At 45.7% G+C, this 22,026-nt stretch overlaps 1 protein-coding gene across 1 annotated transcript in view; it reads left to right on the forward strand.

Annotated features, from left to right (window-relative positions):
* The window catches only part of MYOCD (myocardin), an 88,397-nt gene extending 66,600 nt beyond the window's left edge, over positions 1-21,797 (forward strand). Inside the window, exons 8-14 of the mRNA XM_068530544.1 lie at positions 2,849-3,093; positions 4,777-4,930; positions 11,955-12,896; positions 14,994-15,137; positions 16,169-16,297; positions 19,002-19,059; positions 21,160-21,797. Coding sequence (XP_068386645.1) covers positions 2,849-3,093; positions 4,777-4,930; positions 11,955-12,896; positions 14,994-15,137; positions 16,169-16,297; positions 19,002-19,059; positions 21,160-21,731 — 2,244 coding nt within the window. The 3' untranslated portion in view covers positions 21,732-21,797. The remainder of the gene's footprint in view (positions 1-2,848; positions 3,094-4,776; positions 4,931-11,954; positions 12,897-14,993; positions 15,138-16,168; positions 16,298-19,001; positions 19,060-21,159) is intronic.
* The last annotated feature ends 229 nt before the right edge of the window (positions 21,798-22,026 follow it).

The raw sequence follows: 22,026 nt of genomic DNA on the forward strand, positions 1-22,026 counted from the left end.
GGATGGGGAGTGACTGCTTAACGGGGATGGAGTTACCTTTCGAGGTGATGAAAATGTTCTGTAACTGGGTAGCAGTGATGGTTGCACCACACTGTAAATGTGCTAAATGCCACTGAATTGAAAATGGTGACTGTGGGGATTTTTATGTTCCTTGTATTTTACCGCAATACAGAAGGAGAGTCCCCTTCCCCAGGTGGCCACAGCCCCCCATCAGGGCCAGTAGCCTCGGAAGCAGACCTGGGGCTGGATGTCCGTCTCCCTCCCCCCTCAGCAGGGTCTGCGGCAGTGTGACCGTTACGGGGCAGCCTCAAGTGTCCTATGAGACATGCAGATGAGAGACCTCCCTGTGGGTTAGGAAAGGCTTCCCAAGTGAGCCAGGGTTTGAGCCAGCCTCGAAGGATGAGCCGCCGTCAGACAGCAAGCAGAGGAGGGAGTCACAGACGGCAGAAAATGACAAGGAAAGGAGTCAGGAGGGGTAAGCCATTGGAGAGCAGCAAGTTTAGGCAGCTCGATGATGGTCTCCTTTGCAGGCTGGAGTTTGGACTTCAGTGTGCCGAGCAGGATGGACAAACTGAGTGCAGGTGGCTTGGGGGGCGTGCTGCGTGCCCGGCGCAGTGTGTGTGCGAATTCGAGGCAGAAGGCCTTTAGGAAGTCATGCCCTCTCTAGCTGCAGGCCCCACCGTTCCCTCTTGCCTTACACTAACTTGTTTTTGTTTTTGTTTTTTTTAGAAGAATAGCTTATGATCTCTTTGCATTCTCCTAAGATTTTTTTTGAAATACATGTGCCCTAGAATATCTTTTATTTTTTTTGTAATTCATTTATTTATTTTTATATATTTTTAAAATTTTTTGGCTGCGTTGGGTCTTCGTTTCTGTGCGAGGGCTTTCTCTAGTTGTGGCAAGCAGGGGCCACTCTTAATCGCGGTGCGCGGGCCTCTCACTATCCCGGCCTCTCTTGTTGCGGAGCACAGGCTCCAGACGTGCAGGCTCAGTAGTTGTGGCTCACGGGCCCAGTTGCTCCGCGGCATGTGGGATCCTCCCAGACCAGGGCTCGAACCCGTGTCCCCTGCATTGGCAGGCAGACTCTCAAGCACTGCGCCACCAGGGAAGCCCACTAACTTGTTTTATGCATTCACGCCCAAGTCTTAAACCACTGGATTTTGGATCCAGGTCTGCTTTAGAAAGATGACGGTGCTCCCCTTCTATTGGCCGTGCAGTTCTAGAAAGAAAACAAAAGCAAACCCACAGCCTTAGTATCCTCTGGTGTCAAAAATATGAAAGTGTACAGTTCCAGGGATTCGGAGTTCCATGGGTTCGGCGGCGGCGGCCTTTGCCCCTCACTATCCAGAGAAAATGGTCCGATTTTCGTACCTTTTTAAATGTTCGGAGTCCCTGTGTTAAGGCGACAGGTAGAGAAAATGCCTCAGCCCCTGACTTAACTGCTAGACCCAGGGCTGCAGCTCCCCCAGACAAGCAGGTCCTAGGAGGAGTGGGAGTGGAGGCTGCGCCAGAGCCAAGCAGGGCAGAGCTGACTGTAGGAGCCCTGCAGAAACTCTCCCAAGTGCAGAAGACTGATTCGTTACCTGGAGCGCTAACCAATGAATGAGCAGGGAGGAGAGCCCCCAGCCCACGGGAATACTTGAGTTCATTGCTCGTTGGTCTCCAAGGAGAAGCCTCCCTGAGAAAACACAAAAAAGGCTTCGGTGGAGGGATGCGCTGAGTCAGAGAGAACTTTTGTGGTTAAAACGGGGAAGCTGCCCAGTCACAACATGCCCGCCAGCTATTCAGGAGCCCCCTCTTCTGGACACTGCTGGTACCACACCTTCCCTCCCACTTGTCCCCAGATCCTCAAGACTCTTCCATGGTCATATCCATGTTCCTTTCAATCTTCTGTAATAAAGTCAGGGTTTGGAAATGTATGTTTTTTAACCGATTCCAGTATGGATCTATTGCTTTCCAATCTATGGAGGCCTTTGGATTTTAGGAGCGGGTTATAATCACACTCTCCTTTGAAATCTGTTATTATTTCAACAATATGTTTCACCATCCTTCCACTGATTACTGAGATCGAAAGTAGAGAATGTTTTTCCCAACTTGCAAGTGAGGTAATTGAGATGTCATGAAGTTGGATGATTGTACCATGTTCAAAACTGTGTCTTCACTTCAGAGCCTGTGTCCTTAACTTTTTTCAAGGGCCCAAATCATGCTCCATGATGGGTAACTTCTGGAAAGGTCCCAGTGGGTGACTAACCCTTCCCGTAGTCAATAGAGAATCTTTAGTTCAGAGGATGTCACTTCCTGATCTTATATCAGTGTTTGATGGGAAGGGGAATTGGTCTTACGTTTGAGGTAACAAAAATCCACATTCTGGATTTTCAGAGGCAAGCTGAACTTCATCTGAGTTTATGTCATTAATAAGTCAGCTTACTAAGGGCTTCACTAAAGTTGATTACATGTATACAGATGAAAGAGCTTTCTTATGAGTCCATCCCAAGAGCAGAATATCTCCTTCGTTAGGCCGTCAGGTGGTTTTAGGTTAAGACGGTGTCCTCATGAAACACAAGTTTACCTCTCCCTCTCCTCCGGGAAGGAAATTCTCCTGGAGCCACGTCTAAGACTCAGGACTCCCAGCCTCAGGGGTGTCCTTCCTTTGCGATGCATTTGCAGTGGATTTGTCCGTTAGGTACCTTAACGTCCAGGATTTCTTTGTGCATCCTGCCTTTGCCGTATTGTGTGTCGGGGGTTCAGGAACGTCCATCCCATGAAACCTCCTAGAGATATATTCCTGATGCCAAGCCATTCCCATCCATCACCTAAAGCACATGCCGTTTCTCCATCTGCTTTGCAGTCCAAGTCCTTGAGTGACAGTAAGAACCGCCACAAAAAGCCCAAGGACCCCAAGCCAAAGGTGAAGAAGCTCAAATATCACCAGTACATCCCCCCGGACCAGAAGGCAGAGAAGTCCCCTCCGCCCATGGATTCCGCCTACGCCAGGCTGCTCCAGCAGCAACAGCTGTTCTTACAGCTGCAGATCCTCAGCCAACAGCAACAGCACCGCTTCAGCTACCCCGGGCTCCACCAAGCTCAGCTCAAGTAAGTCAGGCAGGCCCAGGCTGGCGCCCGGGGGCAGACGCTGGCGGTGGCTTCTCTGGCCGAGGCCCCCGGGCCAGCCCCTGGGGACCCAGCGAGTCCCGCACTGCACCGCATCCTGGTCCGGTGTGTTTAGAATGTGACTCTTTAGAAACCACGCCCACTTTTTCAGGGACAGAAGGCCGGGAGGAAGCAGGTACATCAGTGCCCCTGATAAGAGGCCTCTTTGGGGAAAGTATTAGCGCTAGATTAATGGCAGAACGGAGGGGAGGAACCATCTAGGAGTGTAACATTGGAACTGGGAGCCAGTCCAATACCGGTTACGTTTCAGGAGTTGGCTCAGGGCTGAGTGACTGGGTGACAGCCTCAAAGATGGACTCCTGAGCCCAGTGTGTGATCTCACAGCTAGGTCACCTCGTAAAGGGTCTTTCTCCTCAACCATAGAGTTGGGATGTAGGTTCCCCCACCTGTCTCTGTTCAGCCTCGGGTCATGCTGGCGATTACGCCACGTGCGGTACGCGATCAAGCTTCGTGCGCATGCTCTTTCCTCCCCAGGACAGGGCATCTGCTGAATCACAGATGGACGGGCCCCTCCTGCGGCCACAGTCTCCACCACTCCCTCTTGTCTCCCCAAAACTAGCTTGAGGAGTGCTTGCCACTTGCCTTCTGGCCCACTCTGCAGTTCTTCCTCACCCTGCCACTTCTACTGATTTATTATTACATTTGTTACATTGCACTGATTATTATTGCTGATGCATTGATTATTACACGCCTGATCCTTCTGGGCCATTAGCTTGTGATCCAGTCTAAACGCAAGCCACCCCCTAAGGGTTCTGGTCACCCAGTTTTCCCCACGCTGCCAAGCAACTCTCTGACACCAGCTGGGTGTTCTACAATTCAACTCAATTCCGATGCTGTCTCCCCGGAGATCGTGTCAGAGCCCGCAGGTTGAGGGCTCAGTCCCACAGGACTGCCCCCTCCCCCTTCGGACACCAGTCACAAGTCCAAGTTGTCACCTGTGCTTCTGACGGACCGGCTACAGATGGCAGGTTCCAACAATCCCCTCCTTGGGTTCGATTAATTTGCTAGAGTGGCTCAGGAACTCAGAGAAACACTGTACTTACTAGATAACCGGTTTATTGTAAAAGCATGTTAACTCCCCATGGGAACAGCCAGATGGACGAGATGCTCGGGGCAGGGTACATGGGAGGCAGGCATAGCATCTATGGCCCCTCCAGGTGCACCAGTCTCCCCAAATCTCCACGTGCTACCCAACCCGGAAGCTCTCCAAACCCCATCCTTTTGGGTTTTTATAGAGACGTCATTACATAGGCACGGTTGACTAGATCATTGGCCATTGCCGATCAGTTCAACCTCCAGCCCTCTCTCCTACCCAGAGGTCAGGAGTGGGACTAAAAGTTCCAACCCTCTAATCACGTGATTGGTTCTCCAGGCCACCACCCTCCATCCTTAGGTGGCTTCCAAGAGTCACCTCATTAGGATAACAAAAGACAGTTCTGTGCTCTCATGACTTAGGAAATCCCAAGGGTTTTAGGAGCTATGCCAGAAACCAGGATGAAGACCAAATATATATTTCCTATTCTAAATCACAGTATCATACCCCCAGATGTATATTTGACTGTATTTGATTGTATTGTAAGTGCCTCTTTTCTGTTTGTTTTTCAGGGAACCAAATGAGCAGGTGGTCAGAAATCCAAACCCTTCTTCAGCACCACTGAGCAATACCCCTTTGTCTCCTGCCAAAAACAGTTTTTCTGGACAAACTGGTGTCTCTGCTCTCAAGCCAGGCCCTCTCCCATCCAACCTAGATGATCTGAAGGTATACGGTTTGACATGATTTTCTTTCTTTCTTTTTTTTTTTTTTTAACAAATACTTTTTTTTTAACCACTGTGGTTGGACACCCAGTAGAACAGAAGACTGGGGGTTCCCAGCTCAGCTCTTCCACTGGCTGTGCAACCTTAAGCTGGTCTCTTAATGTTTCTGCATCTCAGTTTCCTCCTTTGCGTGAATGAGTCATTGTAAGAGTCACATAGAATCGTATACATGATAGCCCTTAGCGCAGAGGGTGGCTTTGAGATTGATACAAGTTTCCAATGGCCAATTTCACGATGAACTTTTACCAGTCTCTTGAAATAAGAAAAACAAGAGCCACGTCAAGAGCTTTTCATGAATCTAACTGTGTTCAATATATCTGACTAACCTTTATTCGAAGTATTTATTTCCCCGCAATGTTTTGAATGTCAAAATGTCCTTTCCATCAGGAAGTGATGGCAGCAGTGGATAGAAGTTGAGTGTTTCTGGTGTTTTATTTCTTTTTCTTCCATCAGGATGCTCTTAAATAAGGAGAATAGTCCTTACTTAACAAGGTAAAATGTTGGGAACCCGATGTCGATAATATAATTTAAGACAAGGTGCTGTTCTATTATGAAATCCCCAATTCTGAGAACGTCTGCCCTGAAGTGTAGCAACAGCCTGTTAAATGATATATGTGTGCTAGCAGTTGCCTCTGGATCACACTCATGGGTCTCAGTTCACTGAAAGGACGCTGGCCTTTGAGCTGAACCTGGTGTGTTTCAGAGCAGTCCTCAGGATTGGCAGATTCGTCCGTCCGGCATTTACAGAAGGACAGAAAAGGATGGAGGCAGGGCCCTTCCGGGTCTCCAGTGCGTGGGCACACCTCCCTCCAATGCCTACTCCAGCTCAGTGATTGCACCTCTTTACCCGGTTTCCACCCCACCAATTACTCTTCCCCCCAAGAGGATCTTATCACTTCTCCCAAAAACACTAAATTCCTAAAGGCCCCCGTGGTCCTCACTGGGCCAGTCTGATGGCCCTTCCCCAGCCCTCCGTCCTCCTTGGTCATCCTCCTTCCCATGCTCAGCCCTCAGTCATTATCTCCTTTGGGGGGAAAGTAGGATTGGGACTCTTTCGAACTAGAGGAAATTCAGTGGCCACCAAATGTCAACACTGGTAAATGAAATGTATCTTGGGCTTTGATATCAAAGGTTTCTCTATTCCTTACACTTGGAATAAAAATGCTTAGGTCTCGTCGAGTTTGTTTCAGTTTGGCAGCTATAAACCTAGAAGAGGATGTCAGGTTTATGACGATGCTGTCCAGAGCGGTGGTCCCTCACCCTCCACGCCCCCCCAGATCATCAATCCATAGAGATAAAAGTAGTTTCTCTCACCTGGAAAACTTGATGCTAAGTGAAGTAAACCAGACACAGAGGGACAAATATTGTGTGCATCCACTTCTGTGAGGTCCCTGGAGTCCTCAAATCCATAGAGGCAGAAAGTAGAATGTTGGTTCCCAGGGGAGAGGGGAATAAAGGGTGAGTGTTTCAGGAGTACGGAGGTTCAATTTGAGATGATGAAAAAGTTCTGGAGATGGGTGGTGGTGATACTTGCACAACATTGTGCAGGTACTGAATGCCACTGAACTGGACACTTAAAAATTATTACATGGTAAATTTTATGTCATATGTCTTCTACAAAGATTTTTTTTTAAGTCGTCTATCTCTGGATGGGAGCTCGGATCACATAGGACTGGAGATGTCTTGGCCCCAAAGAAAACATAGTCCAGATATGATGTGCCACCTGTCAGAGCCCCGAGAGGTGGTTTCCTTGACGTGCACATGCTCAGAATCATTGGCTGGTTATAGTTACAATAATTAGCAGAGGTGTAAGGAGATGGTGGTGGTGACAGTGGGAACTACCATTTTTTGAGTATAAACTATCGGTCGGCCGTCTTTCAGAGGTTTGCTTTAGAATGAGTTTGGGAGTGGTCCTTCCTCTGCAATTTTTCAGAATAGTTTCAGAAGGATGGGTGTTAGCTCTTCTCTAAGTGTTTGATGGAATTCACCTGTGAAGCCATCTGGTCCTGGGCTTTTGTTTGTTGGGAGTTTTTAAATCACAGTTTCAATTTCAGTACTTGTGGTTGGTCTGTTCATATTTTCTGTTTCTTCCCGGTTCAGTCTTGGGAGATTGTACCTTTCTAAGAATTTGTTCATTTCTTCTAGGTTGTCCCTTTTATTGGCATATAGTTGCTTGTAGTAGTCTCTTAGGATCCTTTGTATTTCTGTGGTGTCCACTGTTAACTTCTTTTTCGTTTCTAATTTTACTGATTTGAGCCCTCTCCCTCTCCCTTTTTTTTCTTGATGAGTCTGGCTAAAAGTTTATCAATTTTGTTTACTTTGAGATTTGCTTCAATTTTTGCCCTACGAGATAAGTTTTAAATGTAAACATAATAAATCAGGATCTTAAAGAGGTTAAATGAAATACAAGTTAACCAGCTTCTACGTGACAAAACTGGGGCTTGAACTCAAGTGACTGATGTCAAAGGCTTTGCTGTTGTCATTCTTGAGAGTGGAAAGCGGGCGGGGGATAGATGGGAGAAACCTGAACTGGGCTTGACTACTGGTGTATGGGGAGAGGTGTCACCAGGGAGAGTTACAGCAGCAGCAGAAATTGGGAGGGTAGACTGAGGAGATGGTTTAAAGGTATGTTGGCAAGTTCATTCAGTTTAGAAAAGTTGAGCACAAGCAAGTACCAGCAGGACAACCAAGAGAAAAAGTCTAGCCAGTTTCCATCAGTCAGACAAATATCAGCCTCGCTCAGCTCACCTGTGCTGTCAGGGATAGGAACAGAAATCTCGGAATCGTTTGCATAATGGGGAGGGTTGGAAGTAGAGCAGCAAGTGAGATAGAAGGAGAACAAAATGGAAAGAGTGGGAGGGAAGGATGGAGAAGGCGGAAAGGAAGGAGAGAAGAGGAATAAAGGAGGTGAATGATGGAACCACATTTAGGGAAAGGAAGAAATAAGAGGACTTAATGAAGGTAACCCTCAAAAAAAGTAATCAGAAAGGTGAGGCAATGGAGGTGATGTTTTCCAGAAAAATGCTTATGTTTTGCTACATAGAAGTGAAAGGGGAAAAGCACGGAGAAAAAAGTTTGATTTCTCATTGAAAAGTTATAAGTGGTAATTTGACAGTATATGGATTTTTTTGTATCCCACTTCTAACAAACTGGAGAGTCGGAGAGCCAGAGAGCATGGGGGGTCGGGGGAGGAGAGAGAAAGTAAATGGGAAGTTTAAAAAATTGGGAAAATATTTGATGGATATTAAGAAATAATTATTCATATTTTAGGTGTGATAATGATCTTACATCTATATTTTTTAAGTACTTACTTTTTAGACAAAGATACCAAAATATTTACAGATTAAAATATATAATTTACAGATGAGCCGGTTTGCAGGGCAGAAGTTGAGACACAGATGCAGAGAACAGACATATGGACACCAAGGGGGGAAAACTCCGGTGGGGTGGGGATGGTGGTGTGCTGAATTGGGCGATTGGGATTGACATGTATACACTGATGTGTATAAAATTGATGACTAATAAAAAAAAAAAAAAAAGATCAACAGAACCAGAATTAATTACATGGGACTGAATAAACTTATTATTATAAAAAAATATATATACATATATATATAGTTTGCTTCCACATAATTCAGGAAATGTAGGGGAAGAAGTAGTTTGGGGTATAAATCAAACAAGATTGGCGTATAAATGAAACAAATGTGGGCTGATAAATTGTCAAAGCTGGTTAATGGGTTTATGGGTTCACTACACTTTTCTGTTTACTTTTGTGTATGTTTGAAAGTTTTTGTAATAAATGGTTTAAAGTTTTATCAATGATTAAAACGCCAGGGAGGGACTTCCCTGGTGGTACAGTGGTTAAGACTCTGTGCTTCAAATGCAGGGAGTGCAGGTTCGATCCCTGGTCGGGGAACTAGAATCCCACATGCCGCATGGCATGGCCAAAAAATTAAATAATTAATTAGTTAAAAAAATAAAACACCAGGGAAGGTAAGAAAGAGTTTTATACAAATCTTTGTCCCAAGCAAGCCTACACAGCGTAATATTCTGAAATTTATAGCAAACTGGACTGAACAAGTATTCATTTTATTTTAGAATATGAGCTGCATTATGTAATAATGTTGTTTAAATTATTCAGTGCCAGAGCAGATTCTAAAAATAAATGTAGAACTCATTAATTTTAAGTAACTCTAAATTAAAACAGTAATGAGTTGCCATTTTGCACTTTTTCAAACCAGCAAATCTAAAAGAAAATGGTAAAAAAAATGCTAGCCAGGCTAGGGGGCCGAGAGCGTTATTTTATTGCTTGTGGTACGGTAAGTTATTCAAATCCTTTTTGAGATAACTTTAAAAATAACTCTTAATGTAATATATATTCACTATTGAAATATGATAGTGTATAAAAAAGTGAAGAGTTTTTTTTTTTTGGCTGCACCGCATAGCATGTGGAATCTTAGTTCCCTGACCAGGGATCGAACCCGTGCCCCCTGCATTGGAAGGCGCAGTTTTAACCACTGGACCACCAGGGAAGTCCCAAGTATTTTAAAAGACAATTAACTCACAGATTCTATATCCTTCTAGACTTAAAATATGTATGAACATGTTTGGTTTTGAAATAATTATTTTAAAATAATTATGTGAGCATACACTTCGGGCATGCTTTTTTATTTTATTTATCATGGACTTTTTCATAATGTTTAATATTCAATAAGATTTTTCTTTTTAATACTGGCATATCATTTCTCCACCTCGTTGACATCCCTCTATTGGACTTTGAACTTGCTTCCAAATTTTTGCTATTAAAAATATAATTTGTACACACATTTATTAATTTCTCTAATTATGTCCCCAGGCTAAATACATGGGAGTGGAACTCCTAAACCAAAATATATAACTATTTTTAAGAACTCTTGATCCATATGGCCCCATTCCTGTCCTGAACATTTGTGCCAATCTATTCCCAGAGGTAATGTGTTAGGGCAGCACTTCTCAAGCCTGAATGTGCCCAGTGAACCACCTGGGGCTCGTGGTGAAATGCAGATTCTGATTGGATAGGTGTGGGGAGGGGCCTGAGATTCTGCATTTCTCCCATAATTGCCAGATGCTGTCTGATGCTGCTGGTTCAAAGACCACACTTGGAATAGCAAGGTATTAAAAAGCTTTTTTTTTCTTAACATTTTTATTCAATTATTTTTTCTGCTACTTCACTGACACAGTGTTATTATTCATTTCTTTGTCAATTTGATGAATACAAAGCTACGTACATACTTATTTTATTTGCATTTCTTGGAATACTAATGATGGTACACATATGTTATTGGCCATTTTTCTTTTAATTTTATCTTTTGTTTGTGAAGGGTTGGATCATGTCCATTACCCAGTTTTATATTGGGTGTCAGTCTTTTTCTTTTGATACATTGAGCTTACTAACACTTTATTACTTGCCCTGCAATTATTTTTTTAATGAGATGGCTATTTGCATTTGCATTTTCTTCCAGTATTTTTGACTTATAGTTTTCAATTTTTGTGGTCAGTATTTTTATTATTACTCTCTTTGCTTTGAGGCTCAAAAGATCTTTCCCTGCAAAATATCAGAAGAATATTTCCCTATAGATTTCTGGCTGTTTTATGGAATTATTGACATTTAGGTATTTAATATGTTTCCCATTTTAATTACAAAAGTAATGTGCTTATGTGGGCTATTTTGGAAATACAGATAAGGAGAACCATTGTTAACATTTTAGCATATTTTTATATAGACATTTTCATCTTGCAAGCATAGGTTTAAGTATATATATATATATATATATATATATATATATATATATATATACACACACACATTTATATAATTCTTATAGAAATTGAATCAAGCAATTCAAACGTTTCTCACTTAATCATATACCATAAATAATTACTCATTATTCTATATCAACAAATAGCATCAGTTGTAATGGATCTAAAGTGTTCCATCATGTCTATCACATGTCTATCATATTTTTACGTATCTGTGATTTATAAACACATGTAATTATTTCAACCCTGCAATTTTTTATATATATATATATATATATATATATATATATATATATATATAAAATTGCAGGGTTGAAATAATTACATGTGAATCAACATAATAATAATAGCAAACACACTGCACTAACAATTTGTGAGGCACTACTCCAAGCCCTTTACAAAGTTTAGGCCATTTTAATCCTCGCAAAAATGTATAAGGGAGGTACTGTCATCCCCATTTTACAGAAAGATCACTGAGCTGGGAAGAGGCGGGGCCAGGATTTGAATGATGGGCTCACCTCCGCACATACTTCTCTCAGTATGTGACTGTTAACCAAGCCAGTCAGTAAAATTGGGACATCAGTGGTAATGCAGAACTGCAAGGCTGAGAACCTGGTCCTGGGACCAGTGGCATCTGCATCCTCTGGGAACTTGCTAGAAACCCAGATTCTCAGCCCCCAATTCAGACCTGCTGGATCAGGAAGCCCGGGCCGGGGCCCAGCTGTGCTGTAACGCTCTTGCCAGTGGTGGCAAAGAGGTGGCGGACAGGGCATCCTCTAGGACGCAGAGGTCCTGGGGTGTCAGCCTGCTTTGGTGTTGTGGGTTGAGGGTTGATGTCCAAACCCAGGCAGGTATCAGTTTTCTCACCTGTAAAGTGGGGACAAGGACCACGTTGGGGGTTGGAGAGCAGTAGACCAGATAACCGCCGTGGTTCATTTGAGCTGGACATTTCTATAATCTGGACCCATGAAAACATGGTGTATGCCGATATTTTCAAATCATTAAAATTGTGCAAAACCGATAGAATATCTGGTGTAGGGGAGGAAATTGGAAACAAGAAAGGGGACATTATAAAATCCCATTTGTGATGTCTTGAAGTTTCTGTAACAATAAATACATTTTTAAAAGATGGTCATTGAGAAGCACTAACGACGGCCTGGTTTCTTTAGGTCTCTGAGTTAAGACAACAGCTTCGAATACGAGGTTTGCCGGTGTCCGGCACCAAGACGGCCCTCATGGACCGGCTTCGGCCCTTCCAGGACTGTTCTGGGAACCCTGTGCCCAACTTCGGTGACATAACGACCGTCACTTTTCCTGTGACGCCCAGCAACGCGCTGCCCAATTACCAGTCCTCCCCGCCCACCGGCGCCTCGTCCAACGGCTTCTACCACTTCGGCAGCACCAGCTCCAGCCCCCCAATCTCGCCCGCCTCTTCCGACCTGTCGGTGGCGGGGTCCCTGCCGGACACCTTCCACGATGCCTCCCCGTCCTTTGGCCTGCATCCGTCCCCCGTCCACGTGTGCCCCGAGGAGAGCCTCGTGGGCAGTCTCAACGGGGGTTGTTGCATCCCTCCCGAGCTGGACGGGCTGGACTCCGAGAAGGACAAGATGCTGGTGGAGAAGCAGAAGGTGATCAACGAGCTCACCTGGAAACTCCAGCAAGAGCAGAGGCACGTGGAGGAGCTGAGGCTGCAGCTGCAGAAGCAGAAGAGGGGCAGCTGTCCCGAGAAGAAGCTGCCGCCCCTCCCGGCCGCCCCCGTCAAGCAGGAAGACGCCGCCCCCAGCTGTCCTTTCGCATCCCCGCAGGTAGCCGTGAGAAGACCGAGCGCCTGCTCGGAGGGCCAGCCGCCGGCTCGTGAAGATGCTCAGATCCCGCCCCTCGGGGGCACTGCCTGTGCGGAGCCCTCAGGTCAGACCAGCGTACTTCCTTCCACATTCCTCAGCCCGCAGTGCTCCCCGCAGCATTCGCCCCTCGGGGCCGTGAAAAGCCCGCAGCACATCAGTTTGCCCCCCTCGCCAAACAACCATTACTTCCTACCCGCATCTTCGGGCGCCCAAGGAGACGAGCACAGGGTCTCCTCACCTGTCGGCAGCCAGGCGCGTACTGCACAGGTAAGGACGCCTGGCCCCATGCCTGGTGAACCCGTCTTCCTGGAAGCGGGCTGTGGACGTGCAGCTGCTAGAGAGCTGACGTTGGAACTTTTCGTGGGGAGGGTTTGCCACAAACCCAGTAGCAACTGCCAGATGCCACGATGCACAAAGCCTTTACGGTAGAACGAACTCGCCCCCGAGACTAGCGTGGCGAACCTGTTCTGGAAAGGGCTAGATCATAAATGGTTTTGGCTTTGTGGGGTGTACGGTCTTTGTCGCAGCTCCTCAACTCTACCCCTGTATCACAAAAGCAGCCATAGACAGCTGGTAAACGAATGCACGTGGCTGTGTTCCAGTAGAACTTTATTTACAAAAACAAGCCAGGGGCTGGTTTTGGCTCGTGGGGCTGTTCCCAGGACCCCTTGGTATCAAGCCTTACCATAGGCCAAACCAACTCATCAAGAGGGCCAAAGAGGGAGTTACCGTGGCCATGTAATGGTCTGCATAGTGCAGATATTTACCTACTGTGTGCCAGGCCCTGTTCTAGTCTCTGGGGATTAGTGCTGAGCTGGCCAAACAAAATCCCTACCCTCATGGGAAGACAGATAGTAAACAAAAGGTATAAGTAAGTATTTAACACATTAGAAGATGATACATTTTACAGAAAAAAGGCAGAGAAGGGAGATTAAGAGTTTGGAAGTTTACAACTTTAAAGGGAAGGGCCCGGGACGTTTGAAGGAGATAAAGGAGAAAACCTTGTAAATACTTGAGGCAAAGGCGTTGCAGGTGAAGGAGGAACAGCAAGTGCAAGGGCCCTGTGGTAGGAGCATGTGTGGAATGTTCAAGGACCAGAAAGAAACCAGTGTGTCTGGTGCAGAGCGAGAGTAGGGATGGCTTAGAATAGTGACCAGTTCAAAGACTAGACCAAGGTGACCATCCAGGACTTTCCTTTTATCCATGAAAACAAAGAATTATTGGGAAAGTCTCTTTGAGAAAGACAATTATGTTATCAGAAGGTTCTGAAATCTATGTTATTAGAAAGGGAATAGGAAAAACACTTACATTAATTGGATGCCTGCCGTGTACCAGGTAGTAAGAGGCATGTACGTGAGTCATCTCATTGATTGTCACAACAACCTTACGAGTTCCAATTTATCACTCTTTGCTACTGAGGAAAATAAGGCTCAGGGAGGTGAAGCCAGTTGCCCAGGGTCACAGGAACCTAGGTTTATCGGATTCTAAAATGCATGGCCTTTTCCCACTGAATATTCTCTACCCTGGGAGTATGAGGCGTGGCCATAGGTAAGGCGAATACATTTTTATGAACCCACCAGAACAGCGCATTCACGTGAATGATGCTCAGTCCTCAGTCAGCACTCTGGGAGGAGCTGAAACTTACGTGGAATATCATCCTCATTGACAACAGGTATTGAGCGCGTCATGTCCTAGGCCACGAAGGTAAAAATAGCTCTTGAAATATACAGCCGTGGACCGGAAGATACTCAACTGAAGGATATCGATAGTATCAAGAAGAACTACCACTTGTACAGTCATTGATGGTTTACAAAGCACTCTTTGTAAAGACATGAATGATTCCATAATTAAAAAAATTAAAAGATAAAGAGCAATATAGGATAACATCACCGATGGGCACTTTTGACGTTAAATGCTGCACAAAGCATGGCAGTGGGTATTGATCATGAAGCGCTAGAAAAGTCTGGAAGGCTTTGCAAAGGGGTTGAACTTGAGAAGTGGAGTTGGAGAAGGAGAGTCAGGAAAAGATCGTTCCATGTGAAAAAACACAGGGAGGGAATATGTACAGGGCCTGGAGGGATTAGTAGAATTTAAGCTCGCAGAGGGAAATCATACTCGACTGAGGAGCGTCTTAAAGACTTACCCTGGTTAGATGTGGAGACCCTACGATGTAGATGTGTGGAAACCATGGAAAGTTTGTGAGCAGGAAATGATACGTCCAAAGCCAGATCTGAGACTTTGGTGATGGAATTCAGGGAGGTTTGGAAAGATGAGACACCAGGGCAGGGACTAGTTGTCTGAGCAAAGGTTACCCTCAAATATGCTGCTGGTGGCCATTTAATTTGTCCTTCTTCCTTTCTACAGAACTCAGGGGCACGTGAGGGCCATCCTTCAAGCTTCTCTCCCCAGCCTTCCAGCCTTCACCCCTCTTTCTCTGGAGCCCAGGCAGACAGCAGTCATGGTGCCGGGGGCAACTCTTGTCCCAAAAGCCCAGGTGTACAGCAAAAGGTAGGCACCTGGGAAGAGGTTTAAACTGGGGCTTGGCTTTGCCTCTTCTCTCTCCGTGGCCCCTGTTCTCCAAATGTTGAGGTTCAAAGGCAGAAAGAAATGACATTTTGGATAGAAACAAGTCCACTTGAAAAGGACAGAAATGGATTTACAGATACAAGTGAGGGTATTCCAAGGCACTGTTTCCAGGGTTCATCCCAGAAATTATGCCGACTAACATGGCCTTGGTATGTTTGCGAAACATCATGGCAAACAGACCTGGTTCAGTGAAGTTGAAGATTGGAGTCAGGGCGCATGGGAAAAAAATGTGGAGAAAGAAGTAGTGGGTCCTCGGAAAGGACTGGAGAGATGCAGAAAGTTGGAGTCACGGTGCAAAAGGGAAGAGATGATAAATGTCAGCAGGTGGGACAATCGGGGATATAAAAGATGCGGGACACGGGGAATTCAAGGAGCCGTGGGAAGATGGTAAAAAGGAGGCAAACGTGAGACGGCCGTGACACAAAAGTGCTGCAGGCCACAGGGCAGGGCATCCTGAGGGGACAGAGACCCCGAAAGGTCCCGGGCACTGCACAGAATGCACTCACAATCCCCAAGGCTGGCTCATGAAGAGATACCCTGGCAACACCTGCCTGCAGCTGTCTGCATATACATCCACTTAGGAATGAAACGGGGTGGGAGATAAATCACTCTGGAAATTCCTGGGTTGGTGGAGCTCTTCATGTCGGATTGGATGGACCCTTTGCTTTATTTCCTTTTCTCATCTCGCTTTCTCCCAACAGACAGGGTGTACCTTAGAGGGGGAAGTGAATTTTCGAGGTTCCCATCCTGAGACGCCTCCAGCTTTGCGTCCATAGTGATGTGTACCATTGTTAATATGTATCTGTGATACATATGTACCATATATTTAAGCCCCAGCTTTTGTTTTCCCTTAAGTCAATGTTTGCAGAATTTAGCCTGTAGTTTCTAAAACAGAAGCTGTACCGTTTCCGACGCATGGATTGATTGTCTTTCTCTGCGTTTTACTCACCCAGATGGCTGGTGTACACTCTTCTGATAAGCCAGGGCCAAAGTTTTCAATTCCATCCCCAACTTTTTCTAAGTCAACTTCAGCAGTTTCAGAGATAAGCCAGCCTCCATCCTATGAAGATGCAGTAAAGCAGGTAAGCACACGATTTGGTCTTTACGGAAGAGTAGGCTGACTCGGTGGACGTGGTTTTACGTGATGCAGCTGCTTCACGCATGGAGATTCTGTTGTTGAGCGTGTCTGTCACCTCCCTGCTGGAATGAGCAAAATGTCTAGATGCTCGTTGTGGGGAGGCGTTGTGTGTGTACAGATGCTGCCTGAGGCAGAGAGAGAAGAGGTTGGCTGGGCGCCCAGATGCCTGGGCTCGGTGCCAGCTGCCTCTCCCACTACCCTTGGGCAAGTATTCAACTTCTCTTACATAAAATGGAGGCGATATCTACTGCCTCCATCATTTCAGATGATGCAGCGTTTATCACACTGTCCAGACATGGGATAGGTACTCAAATATATGAGAGTAATTGCTGGGCCAGTCATTTCTAAGTTTCTTCCTAGCTTCAAAATTCAGTGATCCTAGTAAAATATGAATGGTTGTAGAAGCTGGGTAATCATGGAGGTTTGTTGTAGCCTCCACTTCCATTTATGTTTGGAAATTTTTCAAATAATAAGCAAAAAACAAAACAAAACAAAGCAGCAATGAGTGATCTTACATTTCAAATGGTCTGAATGTGGATAAAGTACCAGATGGCCCTCCGTGTGTGCTCAACCCAGAAAATACCATCTCCATCAGTTGCTGCACCCTGGTATCCCGCAGAGCAAAATCAGCCTGCAGTTAGGTTTCATTTGGATGAGAGAGTGTTTTAAATATCGGGACATTTTATGCAAAACGCAGGCTTTCCCATTTCTGAAAAAAATCAGAGAACTGGCAACCCTGGAGGCACATCTCTGCCAGACAACCATTGCCTGAAACAAAGTATCGTCGCCTCCTTGGACCAGAACATGTGTTCTAGCCTCTACCCCTCTCTCTCTTGCTCTGTGTTTGGCTCATTTACATTACCTGCCAGACCTTGTAGGCATTTAATGCAAATGATTCGTTCTCTAAGCAGTGCTCTCACCCACGTTGATCATTGATGCCTGTGTTTATTGGGACCCGGCTCTCAGAAGAGTGGGATCAGTATATGCCTCTGTTCTCCCCATTCCTGTCCCCTGGTATCTGTAAACATCAACGGATCCTTCTTGGTTTCAAAAGAAAAAAAAAAAAAGCCAGGCAAAGTGGACTTCCATAAACGGACTCTGCTTCACAACTCAGATGAGCCAGAGGAGAAGGTGTAGTCCCTACAAATGTTGATAGGTTCCACAAGCTATCGCAATGAGGAACTAGAGAAATGTGAACCACATTCTTGGGTCACATCCTCAGCGCCCAAATGGGAGGCAGATCCGAGTCACCTCATTTCTTATTTTGTTTATTTGGGTTCTCTCTCTTTTCTTCTTGGTGAGCCTGGCCAGAGGTTTGTCAATTTTGTTTACCCTTCCAAAGAACCAGCCTTTGGTTTTATTGATTTTTTCCTATTGTTCTTTAATTCTTCCTTCCTTCTGCTGACTTTAGGTTTTGTTTGTTCTTTTTCCAGTTCTTTTAGGTGGTAAGTTGAGAATTTTCTTGTTTTTTTGAGGAAGGCATGTATCACTATGAATTTCCCTCTAAGAACTGCTTTTGCAGCATCCCATAGGTTTTTGTATGGTTGTGTTTTCACTGTCATTTGTCTCTGGGTATTTTTAAATGTCCTCTTCAATTTCATCGTTGACCCATTGGTTTTTTAGTAGCATGTAGTTTAGTCTCCATGTAAGCATTTTTTTCTCATTTCTTTTTCTGTGGTTGATTTCTAGTTTCATGCCATTGTGATCAGAAGAGATGCTTGAACTAACTTCTGTCCTCTTAAATTTGTTGAGGCTTGTTTTTATGTCATACCCAGGTCGCTTCAAAGTGATAAAAATGGCCATACTATCTATGTGTTAAGGTGCCCATCTCCTGGGATGGAAACTTCTCAAACAACTGAATTCACTCTGAAGAACTCTGGGCTGGGGAGCATTCTGCCTCCTTCTCCCCTTCTCTTGTTGTAATAGATTGTTTTATTCAGTAGTTTTCCTGTCCAAAATTCATACTGAGCTTTAGTCACACATGGCTCAAAAACCTTTAGTCAATTACACCCATATTCATAGCCGCATTATTCACAAAGGCCAAAAGGTGGAAGCACCCCAAGTTGGTTGAATGGATGAATGGATAAACCATTGATGGATGTATGGATAAACCAAATACATATTCTGTACATGCAATGAATATTATTCAGCATTCACAAGGAAGGAGACTCTGACATATGATACATACAGCATGGATGCACCGTGAAGACATTATGCTAAGTGAAATAATCCAGCTGTAAAGGGGAAAATGCTGTATCAATCCACTTATCCGAGGTACTCAGAGTCGTCAAATTCAGAGGGACAGAAAATAGAACGGTGGGTGCCAGGGGCTGGGGGAGGATGCAATGGAGAGTTAGTGTTTAATGGGGACAGAGTTTCAGTTTTGCAAGATGAAAAAAGTTCTGGAGCTGGACAGTGGTGACGGTGGCACAACAATGTGAATGAACTTAATGCACTTGAACTGCACACTCTGAAATGGTTGAGATGGTAAATTTTATGTTGTGTGTATTTTACCACAATTAAAAACAAAAAAAAAAAACCCTAGCCAAACCTAGTTCAAAAACCTGTTGTGCTGCTTCTGATGATTTCCTACAGAAGCGGTTGCCATCTTTTAACTTCTCTGTTCTCCTTTGGTTACTTTGCAATAGCAAATGACCCAGAGTCAGCAGATGGACGAACTCCTGGATGTCCTCATTGAAAGTGGAGGTAAGACATCAGGATGCCCTGCACCTGCATGTACTCTGGTGTGCGAACCCTTAGGATCAAGGTCAGATGCTCGTTGTAAGCTGGACCAAAAAGTCGTCTCAGGGTCGAGTGTCACTTCCTCTGAGCCTCCTGTCCACATTTGAAGCAGAGATAATGTGAGTAGAAGGCATAGATGATGGTTCCCCATGGCCTTTGTCCCGTTGTCCTCAGAAAATTTCTCACCAGTCATTTTAACAGTTTTCATCTTTCAGCTCAGTCCCTGTTTCCCTAAATGTTTTCTCCTGCTACACCATGTCTCCCTACTGTTCTAATCCCCATGTCCCCCTCTTCTTAATTACAAGAAGAAAGCAGATAAGGCAAGTTTTGTGCTACCTACTCAAAATGAAATTTAATTGGTAATCTCCCACTGATGGCCCATTCATGTTCCCATGGCATTCAAGTAAAAAATGATCAACGTGTTCTTTTTGCCTCCTTTTAAGTCATTCATCTATTTCTTTTTAAAAAATTACGTAGTATGTGCCTAAAATTTGAAACCACACAAATGAGTAGGATCATGTAAGGAGAACGTGTGCATAGAAAGAAAAGACTCCAGATCTGAGCCCTTAAGTAACAACATTTAAAGTTTCAGGGAGAAAGTGGCCAGGCATCGTACCAGGTTCAATGCTGTACCAGGCAAAGTCTCCACCTTCAGGGGGTTTGCGGTGTGGTAGGGGAGACGGGGAAAAAGCAAGTAAACAGGCGATGCTTCCATTGTAACAAGAGGGAAAGAGGAAAAGATGGGCACAGGTGTATGTATGGTTGTCAGTTTCGTAATGGACAGATGAGTGGGTTCCTATCAGACACCCTTATATTTTTAGTGAAGTACGTAGGCAAGGTCTGCAAAGAGTCGGGGTGCAAGAGGGGATCACGGGAGGTTCCAGGAAAGAAGAACAGTGATGAACTGATCACAAGTGAATTGAGTTTTCTGGAGAAACACAGTAGGATCCCTAGGCAGTATTAAGTGCCACTCGTAGGCTTGACATCATGAAGTTCAAGAGAAACCGGGCAGCTTCGTTGTGTAATTTTTCTCTTGAACGTCCAGCCGGTCCAGGGCAGGCTCGGAGAAAACAGATGATAAGATTCATCCAGATGTGGGCTTTGGCCAAGGGAGTATGGTGACGGGAGAAAGGGACAAGGGGATTGAGGATATTTATGAGAGAGTAATTACAATGGTGGCTCAGGAGTATAGACGGAACAAGAAGTAAAAACCAGAAGGGGCTGATGGATGGTGATAAAATAGCCGAGTTGGTAGGTTGGGGTGACCCCAGCTGGCTGAGAAGTTGTTGTCGTGGGGTCCTTACGAGGTGAGCTAGAGGAATGGGAGGAGATGGACAGAGAGTTGGCGATATTGATGGAAATCGAGCTTTCAGGGGGATGCAGTGTCTGGGGACAACGAAGTCCAGGCTGTGTCCAGCAGAGTGGGAATGGCGGAATCACCTGGGTTGGAGGGATGGCGTGTCAAGGAATGGAGAGGCCAGCTGGACAACGGGTCACTTCTGGGGATGCTGAAGTCACAGAGGATGGCAAGAGTTGAAGGGGGGAAAAAACAATGAACCGGAAGTAGAGTTTTCAGTGGATGAGGAGGAAGGACCAGGAGACTGGGGGGCGGGGGCGGGGGCAAGGGGAGCAGCATGACCCTCAAAACCACTGAGGAGTTAATAAGAATGAGGGGGAGTGACAATCAGAACGTGGCAATGGGAAAGGACCTGATGACCCATCTTCTGGCTCTGCAGCAAAGGAACCCCCAGTGAGGGTGTAACGGAGGATGCAGTGTCCTCAGGGGACAGCCAGGTGTCAGTGAAGAAGCAGGTAAAAGAACCTGCTTTGAGCGTTCAATAATCACAGAGTGGAATTTCCAGCAGGAGAGAGTTTGAGTAGAGACCCAAGGGAAGAACTGAGAATATACAGAGCAGTTTGGGGATGAGACTGGGTGATGAGCAGTGACCCGAGAAGCATGGCCATCTCCTGTGTCTACACGTAAGTCATTCATTCCAAAGATTCATGCACGTGTCACGCTCGATCGGAAGGGATTGAACAATTCCCATTGTGTTTTACCAACAGAAATGCCAGCTGACGCCAGAGAGGATCATTCATGTCTTCAGAAAGTCCCAAAGGTACCTGGGTCTTCCCGAAGCCCCACTGCTGCCCTCCCCAAGCCCCCGGCTTCCTTTGAACCAGCTTCCGCAGGAGGCCAGCTCTCCTTCGATCACTACGGCGCCGACAGCAACGAGCACCTTGAAGTCTTACTAAATTCCCAGAGCCCCTTGGGGAAGGTGGGCGACGTCGCCCTTCTGAAACTCGGGAGCGAGGAGCCCCCCTTCGATGGGATGATGGATGGATTCTCCGGGAAGGCTGCGGAAGACCTCTTCAACGCGCACGAGATCCTGCCGGGCCCCCTCTCCCCCATGCAGACTCAGTATTCACCCTCGTCCGTGGACAGCAGTGGGCTGCCCTTAAGCTTCACGGAATCTCCTTGGGAAAGCATGGAGTGGCTGGACATCACGCCGCCCAGCTCCACCCCGAGCTTCAGCTCCCTCCCCACCGGCGGCCCCAGCATCTTCAACATCGATTTCCTGGATGTCACGGATCTCAATTTGAATTCCCCCATGGACCTCCACTTACAGCAGTGGTAGATGCCTGACGCAGCGTGCTAAGGAAGACCAGTAGGAACCCCGTGGGGGAAAGCACACAACCGTAAACACTGACATTATCCAAAAGAAGGAGGAGGGGGAGGAGGGGGAGGAGGAGGAGGAGGAGGAGGAGGAGGAGAAGCCGGAGAGAATTAAAAAGAAGCAATGGAGACTTCTGTGACAACGAACAAGAGCAAATAGGAGTCTTTTCTATATAGATAGATGATGTAATATTTACCAACCTTCAGTGACTGTTCAGGATTTCAGCAGTGCATTCAAAAATGTGCTTTTTCAGACC

Source organism: Eschrichtius robustus, chromosome 20, assembly GCF_028021215.1.
Source record: "Eschrichtius robustus isolate mEscRob2 chromosome 20, mEscRob2.pri, whole genome shotgun sequence".
Classification (NCBI taxonomy): domain Eukaryota; kingdom Metazoa; phylum Chordata; class Mammalia; order Artiodactyla; family Eschrichtiidae; genus Eschrichtius; species Eschrichtius robustus.